We start from the raw sequence: 15,850 nt of genomic DNA on the forward strand, positions 1-15,850 counted from the left end.
AACGTCTGCCAAATGACAGTGAAACTTATTTAGTTTACGCCCTACAAATCTGGTGGTGGTAACAAAAACACGACTTATACCATATTTTTTCCGCTGTTTCTACCGAGTTGACTTGTCTCGCCTATACACGTGCTAAGCCGCATGTAGTTAATGAAGTGCGATCCTGTCCCGCCAGAGTCTGCAAGATAGGATACGAGTTCCTTGCCTGTCCGTCGGATTTACATCGGTCCAGTGAAGAGGCCGTTTGAGGACAAAGTGAATTGCGTCATCGCTAAGGTTGTGAGCTTCACACACCAGTCGAGGCAATACTGAACCAAATAACTTTAAACTAAACCAGAAAGGCTGGAAGTTCAGCTTGTCATAATTACAACCATTTGTTCTACATCTTCCTCTCAAACAGCAAAACAATGCCTCCCTTATGTGTTGTCAAGGCAATTACATGAAAACAAAGAAAATCGCCTTCACGTGAATGAAACATAAATTGTGGTTGTAAATATAGTGTTGTAAAGGTGTAAACTGACATTTACTATAACCTCATGTACAGCCTTCTATCGCGAAGAACTGCACATTACTATTCACTACATTGCCCTTGTGAGCCTGCTTTCAAAATTATTGACTGATTTGAATAGTATTTGTGCTACGAGCGAAATCGCGTTTTTGTGGATGAACATTAGCTGTGGTTACAAACAAATTTTGAATGTACTAGACTAGTCTACACAAATTATTGTAGGTACCGATAATAACTTAATAGAGTAGCCTACTCGTGGCATGCTCATTCGTTCAGATATCAACCAAGGTCTCTTTAGATCTATCTAACGTGTTGAGCTTGCTTGTGCTAGCAAGCTAGCAACTGTATCAACCGAACGTTACATCCCATTTTAATGGTGACGTTGCACTAATCTTCAAGCAGGCGTCTTTTGGTTTGCAGGTATTTTGATTCGCTGTTCTTGTTGTATGAGGTGATGTCGACGAGGAACTGCTTTTTCTCATCGTAAGCTTACATTTTCTGTGTACTTAGACAACGTAACAGAACAACTTTTGAAAAACGTTTAACAGAGAACATCGGCAGCCGTCGGCGAATGGAAAGTACAAATTTAGCTTCCTAGCAATTATAGTCAACGTTTGTATTTCGTAGCTTGTGAGTTAGCCATATAGCTGGCTAGCTATCTGTGATATTTATTCCCCTGTTGTTGAAGATGATACTATCAAAGTGAGCCTCCCCCACTGGGTTCCTTCTCCTAACGTGCTAGTCCGTAACGTTAGCTGTGTTAGTTGCTCAGTGTAAAGATGGCAGCGGCCTGGCAGGACCTAGCAACTCAGCAGGCCGAGGTACTATCAGATCGTCTGAGGGAGCTGCTGTCCACCGGCCTCGGCCTGCTCCGCTCCGAGCTCGGCGTTGATGTGGGTCTGAAGCCCGAGCTTTACCCAACATGGGTTATCCTCTTAACCGCCTTCCTTGGGCTGCTTGTCATCGTGGTGTTCTGGGTCGCGGCCTGTGGTGGCATATTCGGTGGAAAGAAGCAATCGGTCAGAACTACTGAGGAGAGTAACGAAAGCACGAAGGCCTCTGTGACCAAAGCTGTCAAAACTGAAGAACAGAAGAAAAAGAACAAAAAGAAACCTGCTGAGAAGGTGAATATCCCACTTTAGCTTACTAGCTGATTCGCTTATTTGGCTATTCGGATACCAATACATGATTGTAACGTTAGATATGCTAACGTCATCTCAATTCGGTAACTGTTAAAATATTCTATTAGACTAGCTAGATAGCGAGCTATATAACAAACTTATGCCAGCCGCTTAGAGCCGTATTATCGATTTAGTTTTTAAGTTTTAAAATAAACTGTCCGTCTGCTTTCACTTTCGCACTTAAGTTTTCATTTACAGGTTAGAATAGCTTGCATACTTGCGACTTCGGGAAGAACGACCAGATCGCTATCGCTAGATATCTAATAGCTTGCTAGAATAGCTGGAACAAACGGTAACGTGGGGGACATAACGTAACGGTGGTCAGCATTTAATTGCCTGGGTGCTAGGCATCTAGCAGTACTAGAGATGTCTGGATGAAAACGTTTTTGTATAAATTGCTAGCTAATTTATAAATAAAGTTGATCGATGAGGTTATGATTTATATTTTGCTGCCTGTATGGAAGTTAAAGTTTATATGTGCTTAGAAAACGTGGCATGATCGGGCTAATCCTAGTAAAAAGTCATGTGTCGATAGTTAGCTAGCTAACGTTACATGACAGAATTGGCTAGACCTGACGTGGGTAGAGAAGGGGCTGCACGACTTTTGCTTCACTCTTCGTCTTCGTAGCTGTATTCATATATTATAAGTTTGTTTGGTAGCTAGCTAGCTGTATTGATTGCATGTACGATGTTGGTTACCCACTTAACTTTGAACGCATCATAGCCTAGAGCTGTGCTTATTTATTTACTCGACCTTAGGGTAGTACTGTCGGTTTTACCATTTTGCGGAAGTGAGCTGGGCTAACTTGGCATCAACTAATTAACGTTTGCTTCCAAGCTGAACATTTCACGGAAGCGTTACCATTGATTGCTAACCAGCTGCACCGGTTCGCACACCATTATTCAATACTTTGGTTTTCTCGGTAGTGTTGTTGGAACATAATCATCATGGCTATTGCGAGAGAAATTAATTATGCTCCTTCGTGAATGATGGAACTGTATATTTTTAATTGCGTAAATGTTCATTATTTGACCCCCCCCCCCCCCCCCCCAAGTGCACCACAGAGCTGCTCATGCAACAAATATTGTATTGTAATTTCATTCCAACCTTCTGTGCAATTACCAGTCATCAATCATCCAACAGAAAGCACAACCTAACGGTCGCACTGTGGTGGACCTGCAGGAAGACGCCAAGGGTGCCGAAGAAAATCTGAAACCATTTCCTGCTGAGGTCAAGACTGAGAAGGTTTGAGTTTTACACAGTTGAAGACCAGTACTAAGCAGGTGGTGTTAGCTGTGTAGGCACTATTCCAGAGAAAATGTATATCTTGTTCCACACTAGACGAGCTTGGATACTATGACCCATAGTGTCATACTCCTTCCTACAACCCCCTGAAAGGACAGTGATTTGGAAGGGCCAGCTGGCAGTGTCAGGTTGCCATCCAAGCATGCAGATGCAGCAAGTCCTGGCCTCGTGCTGGCACTGTGGAGAGGGTTCCCCGCTTGGACTGATGTCTAATGTGGTTTCCCTCTGTATTCAGTGCCAACTGCCCCAGTCCAAACTTCATTTGGGCGCTGGCACCACTATAATGATCATGATTCCACATTTGCTACCATTAGCAGAGCCTAAATTTTTGTGTGTTCTAAATTGAGCGGTGTATTTTAATATAGCACCTTGAGTGTTTTCTTTCTGTATGTCAGGGTCTTGAACAGTCATAATGATTTATCGGCATTTCAAGTAAGTAGTAAGTCTCAGAAATGAAGCTTTGCAATTTAACTGTCTCCCCAGTCAAAGAAGAACAAGAAGAAACCCAAAACAGAGGTGAAGCAAACAAAGACCAACACCTCTACTGATGGCAAAGAGCCAGATGAAGGTACTGTATGAGGCTTCACACATTTATTTTAGTTAGTTATTTAGTTCCTGGTATTTATAGCACCTTTCATAGTGTCTCAGTTCTTTACTGCAAAGGGGAATTCCCCTTAACCACCATTGTGTGCCATTTTGGTGGTGCATGGCAGCCATTTTGTGGCTGAGCGCTCAAACCGTGTCAGTTGATGCAGCCAGCAAAATTAGTTTATCATACATGCTGTAAATTCAAAATCTATCATGATCAATTTTCATGACATTTTTGGACCAATCTAGCTGAAGTTCATTGCCCTCATGTGCCTTCAGTGAATTGTTAAACTGTGCCTATGAACATGCAGCCCGTTATTCCATTTAATCCCATGTTGTCTCTCAGGCAACTGGGAAACTAAGGTCAGCAACCGGGAGAAGCGACAGCAGCGGAAGAAGGACAAGCAGCCTGAGGATTCTGGGAGCCTGGGAGGGGGGGACCCCCCCGCCAGCGCCCCCGTGGAGCAGCCCAGACTCACAGTTTCTGTACCCGCGATTCAGAGGAAGAGCAAAGGTTAGGGTCTTATGGAGCCTGGATCACAGCACCACATCATTAGAAGCGTGTCAACAAACATTTGGTTACTGTTTGTTCACCCCTCTCACGCATATGCACACACATGTGCTTTAGTGCTGGGCTATGAGTAGGCCGTTTGTTCAGGTTATACACTAAAGTGCAGTTGCTGGGTAATGGCTTACTTGAGGGCAATGGTTGTTTGCCACAGATGGTGGTCTGCAGAGGGAGAAAAACACTGGCTGAGTACTATACATGCTTTGGAAGATGTGCATACTTGTCTGTGCTCTCCCAAATGAATGTATAGGAGCACACTGCCATGGAATGGGCCATAATGATTGGGCATTCCACATTTGGAGAAACATACAATTAGGAATAAATGTTTTTGCAAAATAAATGAATAAATTAAAATTGGCATTGTGACGACCTCTAAGCTATACATGCTGCGAGTCATTCTTTTTACTGGAGCAGTCTTGTGTCCAGTGTGTTTGCGCTGTTGCTGTCGCCTGAGGCTCTTGTGAGCATAGGAACTCGAGTTTCGCGGAAGAGCGCTCTGTGGCCATGCCAGCCCTGTACTTCTCTCAAGGCGCCTTCTGTTTGCATAGTCTTCTGCCTCTGGGCCTCGACTCGTCACTATGGCAGCAGAGTCAGAACACCCTGTTCCGGTTGATTATCCTTTTCTCTAATTGTTAAAGTTCATCTTTGCCTTTATATTTGTCACACTGTCTCATTAGCCCATAACAGCTGAGCAGAATGCTAATTTGGCACAATGCAGTAGGGCACTTCCCAGAAAGCGTCCCTGTGTGGTCCCAGTCCCTCCTGTTGTCTGACTCTTATATATTAAGGCACCTGAGACCATGTGACCTTTGGGGGGGTCCTGTTGCCATGCGCAGCTCTGTACCTCAGGGGAGCTTGTCTGGGTAACCCTGCCGCTAGGCTCAGTTAGCTGGTGAGATGCTAAAATGGCAGAGGATAAAATTCCCTTTAACGTGCAAAAATAATGCAGCACTCTTGTGTATAATTTAAACCTGTAGCATAAACTTTATTTTCCAGATGCGACCTCACAACAACTGGCTTTTTATACCTGTGTTTCACTTCTTATTTTTATCCATTTTGATCTTGTTGTGTCATGTACAGAGGCAGAACATTGCCCACTTTTGACCTTAGATGTAACTATAAATGTGACTGTATGTCTGAAGCTCATTTTGTTCTTGATTTCATTTTGGCGATTCTTGCACTGTGTTACCGTACTGCCCAGCCCAGCGCAGTTTTCGGCCGTCTGGTTTTGAGTCTAGGCAAAAGGACCGGGCCCACGCTCGTAAACGGGACAGCTCTGAATAGGAGTGGTTATCTCAGATCAGGTTTCCCCTGTGCACATATTAACCTCAGCCATTGTGAGCTAAAAGGCCAAACTGATCCTAGATCAGGTCTCCTGCTCTAAGATGGTAAATGGTAAATGGACTGCATTTATATAGCGCTTTTATCCAAAGCGCTTTACAATTGATGCCACTCATTCACCCATTCACTCGCACACTCACACCAACGGTGAACGGCTGCTATGCAAGGTACCAATCAGCTCGTTGGTAATTTGGGGTTAGGTGTCTTGCTCAGGGGCACTTCAACACGCCCAGGGCGGGGGATCAAACTGGAAACCCTCCGACTGCCAGACGACCGCTCTTACCTCCTGAGCTATGTCGCCCTAAGATGCTTGATGAATATGCTCCCAGATTGGTCTGTTAAAAGGACTAACTGGGACAGTCTGAACTGCAGCAGTGCTGTTTCTCTCACACTCTCTCTCCCATCTCCCCCCAGGAGAAGCCCAACGCTCTAAGGCCGGGAAGGGAGAAGCCGTCATATCCCAAGGTACCGTTCCACAGAACCACCAGAGACAAGGCACACTGTTTAAGTGGCAAGGCATCCAACAGAAGATCAGCACCCAGTTTAGGTTCCATTTCAGTTTCCTGAAATTGGAAAGCTGATTGATCGATGAAATTAAATTCCTGAATTGACAAAATTGTCCATTGTCAAAGTGACCTTGTTGGGCGCTGGCTTTGGGTGGTGCTGAGTGAGTCTTGTGCATTATGAGCCCTGGGGAAGGCCTGTGACCGATGCCCTTTGGCTCTTGTGGCGTCCCGTTGGGGCCGTTTTCCCCTCAGTGTCGGCCAGCTGGAGCGAGCCGGCGGCGCTGAACGGCGGGGGCTGGAACGACAAGGCCATGAAGCTCCCGGCCCAGACGCTCGCCCCCGACGCCGAGAACTGGAGCCCCGTCCCCAAAGCGGCCGGCCGCCGGGGCGTCGAGGCCACCGCCTGGAGCCAGGAGATGGAAGGTACGGCGACCGCTCCCGCGGAGCCATTCCGGCTCAGCCGCGCTCGCACCGCGCCCCAGCACAGATTTATGAAACCACGTCGAGATGCTTTCTGACGCAATGCGCGTCAGACTTTCTGCACTGAATCTGAAGCCAGTGTAATTGATGAAAGTCCTACCTGTAACAGAAAGCCTTTTTTTTGTGGTCCGCCCGGCGGTCTGTGATTAACGCATCCCCAGGCCGGTGCGGTCGCGCGTTGGCGCGGCTCCCGGACGGAGACCCTCGGCCAGCGCTCGTGTCCAGTTGCAGCTCCGCGCAGATGAGTGTCTGCAATAGAGCTGGCAGCCAGCGCGGCGGGTGCAGTGCTAACTGCAGCTGTGAAAGTGCCCGTCGCTGCGCTTTTGGCTGGCGGTGTTTGGCAGGGGGCGCCATGGTAACGGGGCTGGTCTTTATTAGGGTCGTGGAGTGGGGGAGACAGGAGGAGGAAGACGGACCGGAGCCCGGCCTCCTTCACCCCGTTGGGATTAAAACCCACAGGTAATGTCTGACATCTAACATTTTTTTATAGTAGTTTCGATTTTAAAAGTAGCTTGGGCGAGGTGGCTGAAATACTGGTCGTTTAACCGGGTTGATAATCAAAAGATAGTGGGGTCGAAGGTCACAGTGGGGCACCGCCTGAATTGCACAACTTTAATTGCCTGAGCAAATGTCCAGCCACGTAAGTGCATAACAATCACAATCTGAACCCTGAATGTGGGCTTTTGCTTAGCATGTGAATGCGGTCTATTGAAACGTGTTGTGTTTTTTTGCACCACAGAGGGCGCTGTTTATTCAGACAGAAAAACAGCATAAATGCATGTATGATGAAGGGATTTTTAAAAATATTCTATTCTAGGATGCCTCAAGAATGTGAAATGATTGAGAAATGGGAATATGTATATCTGTGAAAACGGCATTGGTCTTTAAGTGCTTTGCCTCAGCTGTGATTGTGCAGGTAGTTTGGCACACTGTTGAGGATTGGGGCCTGTCTGTTTGGGTTTCAGGAGAACCGCAGTGTGACACTCTGCCCAAGGTGGATGACGAATGGTCTGGCCTGAGTAAGACCCTTTTTAACACTGTACCCATGCAAATACCAAAACATCTTGGTGCTAATCCAGAACAGAAGTTACGGACTCTATGTATGACTATGATCCCGAGCTGTTCTAAACGTGACCCGTAGAAAATCGCATCGCCATGGGGAGGAGTTCTTGCATGAAGTGGGTCCTTGTGACTGCTCGATCCTGTCACTAGGTGGCAGCGTTTCTTATGAATTGTGCTGTTGCAGACGGGATGATGGCAGACCCTGGCTCTGACTGGAACGCCCCCTCAGAGCTGTGGGGGAACTTCGAGGAGCCCCAGCCAGAGCGCCCCGCCCCACCGAAGGAGCCCGCTCCTGAGGCTAAGGTCAGTCGCCCAGGCGAAGCACACGGCCATTTTATCACTCATAATTAGGGCCATCAGTTTGTTACCATGTGACCTTCAGGGAATTCAATCGTTATCCTCTAGGGGTCCTTATAAGCACTTGTAAAACAGTCAGGTAATTACACAATTGAGCAGTTAAACGTGACCTTTAGAGACACGATTATTTGACCTAATATGGGGAGAATGCAAGGAAGGAAATTGAACATGGATGGAATGTCAAACGCACTCTGAGAAAAGAATGTCTGGGTGAATGAGCACAGTATCCACCTGGTACACTGCACACAGACAGGTATTATAACCTAGTGTAAGTCTGGCTGTAGTTTGTGATGTTATCATTTGAAGAAGAAGAAGAAGGCTTTGTACAGACAGTGAAATGCGTCCTTTGCATTTAACCCATCCTAATTACTTGGGAGCAGTGGGCAGCCACAGTGCAGCGCCCGGGGACAGTGCAGTGCAGTGCAGGGCACCATTAAGATTGCTTGTATTACTTCTGGAGTGAGTTTAGAGATGTGAGATGCTGCGGAGGGGTGTATCACAAAAAACAGGATTACACACACTCACACACTCTTTTGGATAACTTTTAGTAACGTCATGAAATAATTACTGGGACTGCAGTGTCACTTCATCACACCGCAGTCCTCTTTTGCAGCCATCTGTGTCGTGGGGCGACATAGCTCAGGAGGTAAGACCGATTGTCTGGCAGTCGGAGGGTTGCTGGTTCAACCCACCTGGCATGTCAGTGTCCTTGAGCAAGACACCTAACCCCTAATCCCTAACTGCTCTGGTGAATGAGAGGCATCAATTGTAAAGCGCTTTGGATAAAAGCGCTATATAAATGCAGTCCATTTACCATCTAATATTGGCTTTTATTTAAATGCGACTACCAAGCAGATTTAAATTTACATTTTTCCTTAGGTGGCTCAGAATTGCCTTTAGGTGGCCCATCTGAGATTTTATAATGTAGAGGAATATCTGCATTTTACTTTTAAGCTTTTTGTTTATTCCATATAAATTGTGAATAGTAACTTGCTGTAGTTATTCCATGTATAATATATTCGATAAAGCATTCATTGGTTTTCCACATCATTACAGTTTGAGATTGATTATTTAACGTCAATAGTAGTGCCTGAAATTGTAGGTCACTAACATGCTAGAATGCATCAAACTGTTCGGAGTGCCAGATAGTTTCACTTGCTGTTGCTGAGATAGATGTAAAAGTATGCTTAGATAATAAGAAATTACATCAGGTGGGAAACAACAGTCTCACTACTGCATACCTCAAAGCCTGTCCACGGGTTCTGTTTGTTCTCTTGGTTCAATTGCGCTGTTTGTGGATATTGGTGTCCCATATAGTCAACAAGATGAGGGTAATTGCAGTAGTGTGTGTGAGTTTTGGCCAAGCCACCTATATGGACACTTTCTTTAACCACACAATCCCTCTGAAAGGCCGTGCCTCACCTGGAGAAGCTCATTCCTGAAGGTAACGTTCAGATAGCCTTTCGAACATGGCGAATGCGGTTGCATAGCTGCTCTGTGCGTCTGCTCAGCACTGTGGTGCGTCTGTGGGACGGGGTCAGAAGGGAGGCGGCGTTCTGATCTGAGGGGTTGCGTCTGGGTCCTCAGGGGTCTGAGGACGAGAAGGAGAAGAGCGACGGGGCTGCGGGGGACAGCGGGAAACCCAAGAAGAAGAAAAAGAAGAAGAAGAAGCAAGATGACGCAGGCGCCACTCCCCAAGTAAGAGCAGCCCCCTCTGAACTGATCTCAGATCTGCAGCTCCGCCCTTTCATGTTAAGAGCGCAGAGCCGCTGTAGTAAAACCAGTCCCTCTGAACTGATGTGTGTGCGTGTCGCTACGGTAAGCGCAGTGTGACATGGCTGTGTGTGTTGCTGAAGCATTCTGCCTGCATCGCTGCTCTCCTAATGCTTCCCTGTGCCCCACTCTTGTCTGAAGGATTCTGGGGAGCCGGAGAAGGAGACTTTGGCAGGGAGCCAGGAGTCCAATCCGCCCGTCAAAGAGAAGGCGCGGTCCATCCCGGCTGGAGCTCCTGCTGCAGAGGTCTGTGTGGTCGGTTGACCCCTGCTGTGTTTGTCCCTCTGTGCTAACCGTAGTCGAGCGGTCACAGTGCATCCGAACATTGACAGGAGCCGATGCTAACGCTTACGTTGCTTTTGTGCAGCCAAGGCCAGAGAGACCGACTAGGGCCCCGGACAGCATATCCCAGAAGCCCTCCACACAAGTGCCACAGAGGCTAGCGGAGCCAGAGTCGACTGCCAAGCAGAACAGCGCGCCCGCCCCTGCACAGAGTGAGTAATACAGAACAGACAGCAGAGTGTAACCATAGGTCATCACTATGGTTACACTCCACCCCCCCTCCCCAGTGGCAATAAGGCTCATGGTTTTTGTTGTGACTGAGGCACACGCTGTAAAACGATTGCAGGGGAACGTCAGAATTGCTCTTCTGAGGAAATGTGGATTGGAAATGTCCTTTTGAAGACCGCTTCCGTCGACAGTTATAGTCAGCACTGAATCCCCCTTCTTTCTTGCTGTATGGCCAGTGAACCCCCATTCCTTCAGCCTGATTGGCCAGCCCTGAGTGGGTTGGAGGGCCTTGACTCTGTGCCTGTGGGTCCCCTGCTGCTTGTCCTCAGGCAGTGGGCTGTTTTAGCGGTTTTATTGGAGGAGGATGTGGCGGCGATCCCGGTGATTATTTCCACATGTGCACTGGCTCGGTGTGAATGGCAGTGCTAGCCCTGTGATGTGTGAGCGCTTTAATAGATGCAGCACACTCTGCCCCACCCCCCCAGTCCTGTACTCCATAAGGGTGTGTTGTGCTGCTTCCTGCCTTGAGTGGATACATGGGGTCACATCCCTGTCACTGCAGCCATCGTACTGCTGAATCAGAAGGCAGATGGTGCTCACAGTGTTCATTTCACTTATGTCATTTGGCTTATGGTTTTTCAAATTTTTCTTTTATTTTTTATAAAAGCTGTAAAAGCTCTTTTGCTACTTTTTCAGGTTTTTCTTGGTCCAGTAGAACTTCTGATTCTCTTTGTCAATAATAGATTTTAATGGCTCATTAGTGGTTAATTCCGCGAAGGCACCACACTGGTGCATAGAGGAGCCCCACAGTCTCGGATCAAATCCAGGCCGTGCCAGTGCCGCCTGCAGCCGGTAGCTCCTTTGCGCATTGCACACTTCCAAGTTGTCCACATTTCATCGCTCTCTAGTGACCCCTGCTGGTCAATTGGGCCCTCCTGGACTGCATCTCAAAGCTGCATATGAAAGGTCTTACTCTGACTCTTTGCGAGTTTAACTGTGCTCTGCAGTGTCAAAAGAACCAGGCTGGCAACACCATGTGTTTCAGAGGAGAACCGTGGTTGGCTGTACTCTCGCGAAATGGCAGTGGGGTTTGGGTATGAACTGTGGTTCAGTGTGACATGTGCGGCTGTGGTTGCAAGAAATTTCTGTTTGACAGACATAAGAATTCTTTTATTTCTCGCGAGTTAGTCTACTTTCATGTTTGTGGTCTTGGGTTAATTTTTTTTTCGTTGTCACTGTGTTATGAGAGTTTGTTTTGCCTTGTTTTGAGTTGTCTGATGTACTGATGAGAGTGAAAGGCTGCTTTTCCTGAAACTCATTGAAAAGATGGTTTCATTTGTAATATTTTCTTGGAGTGTCTCTTTCTCTGTTACTAAGCTGTCGTCTGAACCTTTCGTCTGCTTTCCTTGTAGAGAAGCATGAAGAGAACTGGGAGTCTCCAAAGCAAGTGAAGAAGAAGAGGGCGAGGAGAGAAACATGAGTTTGCCCTGGAGTCCCGAGGAGTCATATGCAAAAGGATTTTCGAGAAAAATTCCTGTTTATGCAATAATTTGAGTGTACAGAATTTTATACGAATTATGACTGTACTTTTTTAAACGTCGAGAAAACGAGAGAAATCAAACCCTGGGAGCCTGACCTCCGTGCCAGTGGAGCAGGGGAGGTTCCCCAAACCGCATCGATCGATGTGCACTGTTAGCCCCGCTCCGCTCGACATTTCAGACCCACGTGTAGGCAGGCACCAGACCCTAAATTATTATTAATATTATTGATTATTGTTTTGTTTAAATTTGTTCCTTATTCCAGTGAATGTGGTGAATGTAACGGTGTGGGTGGCGTGAGGTTTTAACACCGCGGGCTGAGCACGCTGTGTGCGGCTTCCTCGGACCTTTCCTCTGCTGTGCTTTTAGCGCGCCGCGCGCGGTCACCGTGGCGACGCCGCTGCTGTGGAACAGCCAGGCCCTCGAGAGCGGTAGAGTTCACAGAGCTGAGAGAGCCCTGATAATAGGGGTGTTCCGGAGGGTTCTGAGCATTTGGTAACTGGCCAGTTAGCAAAAATGCCACGAATGGGAGATATCTCATTTTAGAGATTTTTTTTGTTCATAAATCACACTCTACCCCGCCTGCCCTTGAGTATTTCTCCCCTTGGGTATATTTTTATTACTGTACTACTTTATGACCTGACCTTTTTAGATGTTAACATTTCTAGCTGGTTCTGTCCTGGTACTCTCGTTGGTTGATTTAAAACTTTCCTTTGATGTAACCTCTCTTTGTAACGGAAAAGGCCAAGCCATATGTAAAGAAATAAAGGCCTTTTCTCTGTCTGAAACTCTGTGAGTGCGGTGTGCTGCAGGTTATGACTTTCCTCCCGCTAACCCGTTCATTCCTGGTTTATTCCCTGTTGCCGATGGTCGAGAAACCAACGACTGAAGTGCAATATATGACGTGGCAGGTTGTAGTGAGGGTGTCTACACAGCTTTAAAAACGTGTGAGTCGTTAATACTGTATCAGGAATGAAATTCTATTGCCTTAACCTGTAGTATGTATGGCGTGCTGTAGATGTCTTTGTTCGTTGGGATGAGTGCACTTCTCTCTACAGTCTTTTCAGCGCTAAGAGGGGGAGACCGTTACAGTCTGAACTCGACGTCGGACATAATTTATATCACTGATACAACTTGTCCATGAACCTGGTAGACACGCTTTGCACTGTCATGAAACTAAGTCAGCGGGCAGGTTTTTTTTTCTTTTTTTCCTTCTTTTTTTAAACTTGATTTGTAAACCTTTGTGGTGTGAGGACTACGGCGCTCTGTAAAATAGCCTTTTTTCAAGAGTGTGAAATGAACCGCATGCAGACACGGGAGCTGAGAAACGGGGGAGAAAAAACCCTCTCAAGGCGTCTGAGCGAGGAAGGTGTTACGTCATGCATCATTCTGGAACTGCCACAACCTTTTACGGTTGTGCCAGTGTCACCTGTGGTTGCATCCTCAATATGGGTCTGCCTTATCAGATAACATCCTTCTTTTCTTTTCACCATCCTACAATACTGGCTACATTTCCGATTCGTTTGTTTTCACTTTCTCTGGAATGTGCGAAGCAAGTATGATCATGCGTTTTTAATAAGATTGTTAAATGCAATGACGATTAGTTTGTTTAAATAAATGGAGAATCTTAATCTGCAAAATGTTTTTTTTTTCTTTTATTTTTTCTGTAAAAAAAAAAAAAGCAGGGCTGCATGCCAAACTAAATACGAGAGTGGTAATGTTTGTACATAAAGAGGTGATTTGAGCGAAAATAAAATTGAAGTGCATTTGGTCTCGGTGTCCTGCGTGCCCAAGCTTAGACAGGCTTCTAGTCATTGTGTGCAGCATGGCATGTCCAACAAAATTACTTGTGCGAGATATTGGTACAAATATTCATACATTTCTCTGGCCAGACGAATACACAATTCCACCTGACGCGCACCCATGTAGAACTAATTCAATTTTTAGAATATCGTATCACAGCCATTGCTGTAAAATCTCATTTGGGGCCTGTGAAAAGCACCAGTGAGCTTTTCAGAATGTCTTTGCAAGTCAGCGCTGTTCAGAGTGTGAGATACTTAAACCATCATATAGCTATGTGGGTATCCTGGCTGTGTGGCTGACCTTGTATGTGCTCCTTAACCCTCTCCATGACGTACACATTCTCATTGAGCTCCTTTGGGAACTGTAATCTGTAATCTTCGTCTTTAGTTGCCTGTGTTGCACCTGATCACGTTTTAATTTGTTAATCCTTTATTTGGAGTCTTATGAAATGGATTTGACTTCAGCTAGCCCAGGGGTCTGCAAACCTGGTCCAGGGGGGTATTTCATGAAGCAGGATTACGGAGTTAGCTGGATAACTGTCCTGAGTAAAACCTGAAATGGCTCTTTTTACTTCAGTCCATGTTCCAGTTTTGGGAGGCTTCCAGGTTTTACTCAGTGCAGCTATCTAGCTAACTCCTCATTAATCCTGAAACAGGCCTTGTCGAGCCACTGTCACTGCTGGTTTTTAGTTGTTACTCTGCACTTTGTTAATCGATTAGAGCAGTTGCTTACAGTCAACTCACTTCACCTGGTTTCTTGGATCTCAATTGGGTGTTGATTTTAAGGTGGAAACAAAAACCAGCCGAGTTTGTGGCTCTCCAGAATCATAGTTGCAGACCCCTGAACTAAATAATGTTATTTTTTGTCTGTTTAATGTTTGACATTGGGATGGGATCGATATTACAAAATGTTAGAAATGTTACTGCAATGCGCTAACCTGTACCATGCTTATTCAGTTCTCGTTATGCTGGAGTTCGCTTCAATTGGGCTTGCATTAGAAACGCAGTAAAATATGGCAGTCAGAGACAGATGATTGGCAAATTAAAACTGTGCACTGGCCCGTGGGTATGAAATGGAGACAGCCCAGACTGAAAGGTTGGAGAACTTTCTTTCACAAACGTAAATGGCCTGGGCAGTTTTAGTTACTCTGGAGGCTGTCCAGTTTTGGCGTGTGTCACATTTCATTGAATATTTGTCAGTTATTTCTATGGGGTGACATAGCTCAGGAGGTAAGAGCGGTTGTCTGGCAGTTAGAGGGTTGCTGGTTCGGTGTCAAAATGTCCCTGAGCAAGATACCTAACCCCTAAATGCTCTGGTGAATGAGTGGCATCAATTGTAAAGCGCTTTGGATAAAAGCGCTATATCAATGCAGTCCATTTACCATTTATCTCCCATATGAGCTGTTCAGAGCTTTTGTGTGCTTTTACCACTGATGCAGTGCATCCTCAGTATCCACACCACTGCTGTTGCAAATGAGGCTCCCCACTGAAGCACTTCTTCATTTATATTACTGTCTGTTGAAACCAGAGAACTCTGACTGCGTAATTTGCAGCTGTCTTTTCAAATAGGAAATAAAACATTTTAAACATCCTGCTAGAGAAGCAGTTTTTGAGAGGTAATACTCTGTGTAGATGCATATTCACTCTGCTTGTCTATAACAGCATCTGTTTGTTTTTCTGCAATAGGGACCTGTAACGCTTACATTGTTTTCACACATCAATTTACGTCAATTTCCCCTGTTTGCCCTGTGGATTTGCATCTCGCTATAAACCTAATCATTTTGTGCTGAGTGGGTCATCACAGATCCTTGTTACTAGACATGATGGAAAGGCTTAGCTTTGGCAGCAGTCTAGTAACAGCTGGGATAGAAATGATAAGCTTGTACTGCCCATCACAGTTCTGTTTCTGAAACATCACACTGCTCTAGGTAATACGAATAAGGCCTGTTGCATTTATTTTTCATTAGAACTGCCCAGGTCATGGGGTCTCAGTTTTCTGCTGGGAAATTGGGCAGTTGGCTACCAAGCACAGTTTCCTTGTTACTGCATCACATAGGCATTCATCACAACGTTTCAGGGCCCTGTTATGTCACGTCCTTTCCTTCACAGGATCTACAGAGCAGGGACAGGTTAAAGCAATATAGCAGAGCCTTTCCAAGTCGATCAGATCTGTGATATGGCAGCAGGCAGGAAGGCTACTTCAGAATATTACACCTCGGCCCTTGAGTTGGGCCTGCCTACTGTGTCAGGTGACTCTCAGCTGGCCACAACTGACTCATCTGTTTCAACTCACTATGAGAGCTGTGCAGCACGTCTGCTGGTTATGTGTC

At 46.0% G+C, this 15,850-nt stretch overlaps 1 protein-coding gene across 3 annotated transcripts; it reads left to right on the forward strand.

Annotated features, from left to right (window-relative positions):
* Positions 1-699: 699 nt before the first annotated feature.
* On the forward strand, positions 700-13,489 carry LOC135257596 (protein LYRIC-like). Of its 3 annotated transcripts, none has more exons than XM_064340473.1 (13): positions 700-1,632; positions 2,816-2,935; positions 3,479-3,563; positions 3,930-4,097; positions 5,907-5,957; positions 6,251-6,421; positions 6,857-6,937; positions 7,444-7,497; positions 7,725-7,843; positions 9,485-9,595; positions 9,812-9,916; positions 10,038-10,164; positions 11,593-13,489. In XM_064340473.1, the coding sequence occupies exons 1-13, from the start codon at positions 1,288-1,290 to the stop codon at positions 11,658-11,660; spliced, it is 1,605 nt and encodes a 534-aa protein (XP_064196543.1). In that variant the 5' UTR covers positions 700-1,287; the 3' UTR covers positions 11,661-13,489. The 3 variants fall into 3 exon arrangements, with proteins under 3 accessions (XP_064196543.1, XP_064196553.1, XP_064196564.1); XM_064340483.1 differs by having other exon boundaries at positions 702-1,632; positions 2,834-2,935; XM_064340494.1 differs by lacking the exon at positions 7,444-7,497 and having other exon boundaries at positions 702-1,632.
* Positions 13,490-15,850: the final 2,361 nt, after the last annotated feature.

Source organism: Anguilla rostrata, chromosome 1 (assembly GCF_018555375.3).
Source record: "Anguilla rostrata isolate EN2019 chromosome 1, ASM1855537v3, whole genome shotgun sequence".
Taxonomy (NCBI): domain Eukaryota; kingdom Metazoa; phylum Chordata; class Actinopteri; order Anguilliformes; family Anguillidae; genus Anguilla; species Anguilla rostrata.

What these genes read in the sequence shown, in the direction of transcription:
- LOC135257596 (XM_064340473.1), top strand. Translation starts at nt 1,288, where the DNA reads ATGGCAGCGGCCTGGCAGGACCTAGCAACTCAGCAGGCCGAGGTACTA. An exon ending in GATTCAGAGGAAGAGCAAAG is followed by an intron (nt 4,098 to 5,906) that starts GTTAGGGTCTTA and finishes ATCTCCCCCCAG; the next exon opens with GAGAAGCCCAACGCTCTAAG. An exon ending in AGCCCGCTCCTGAGGCTAAG is followed by an intron (nt 7,844 to 9,484) that starts GTCAGTCGCCCA and finishes CTGGGTCCTCAG; the next exon opens with GGGTCTGAGGACGAGAAGGA.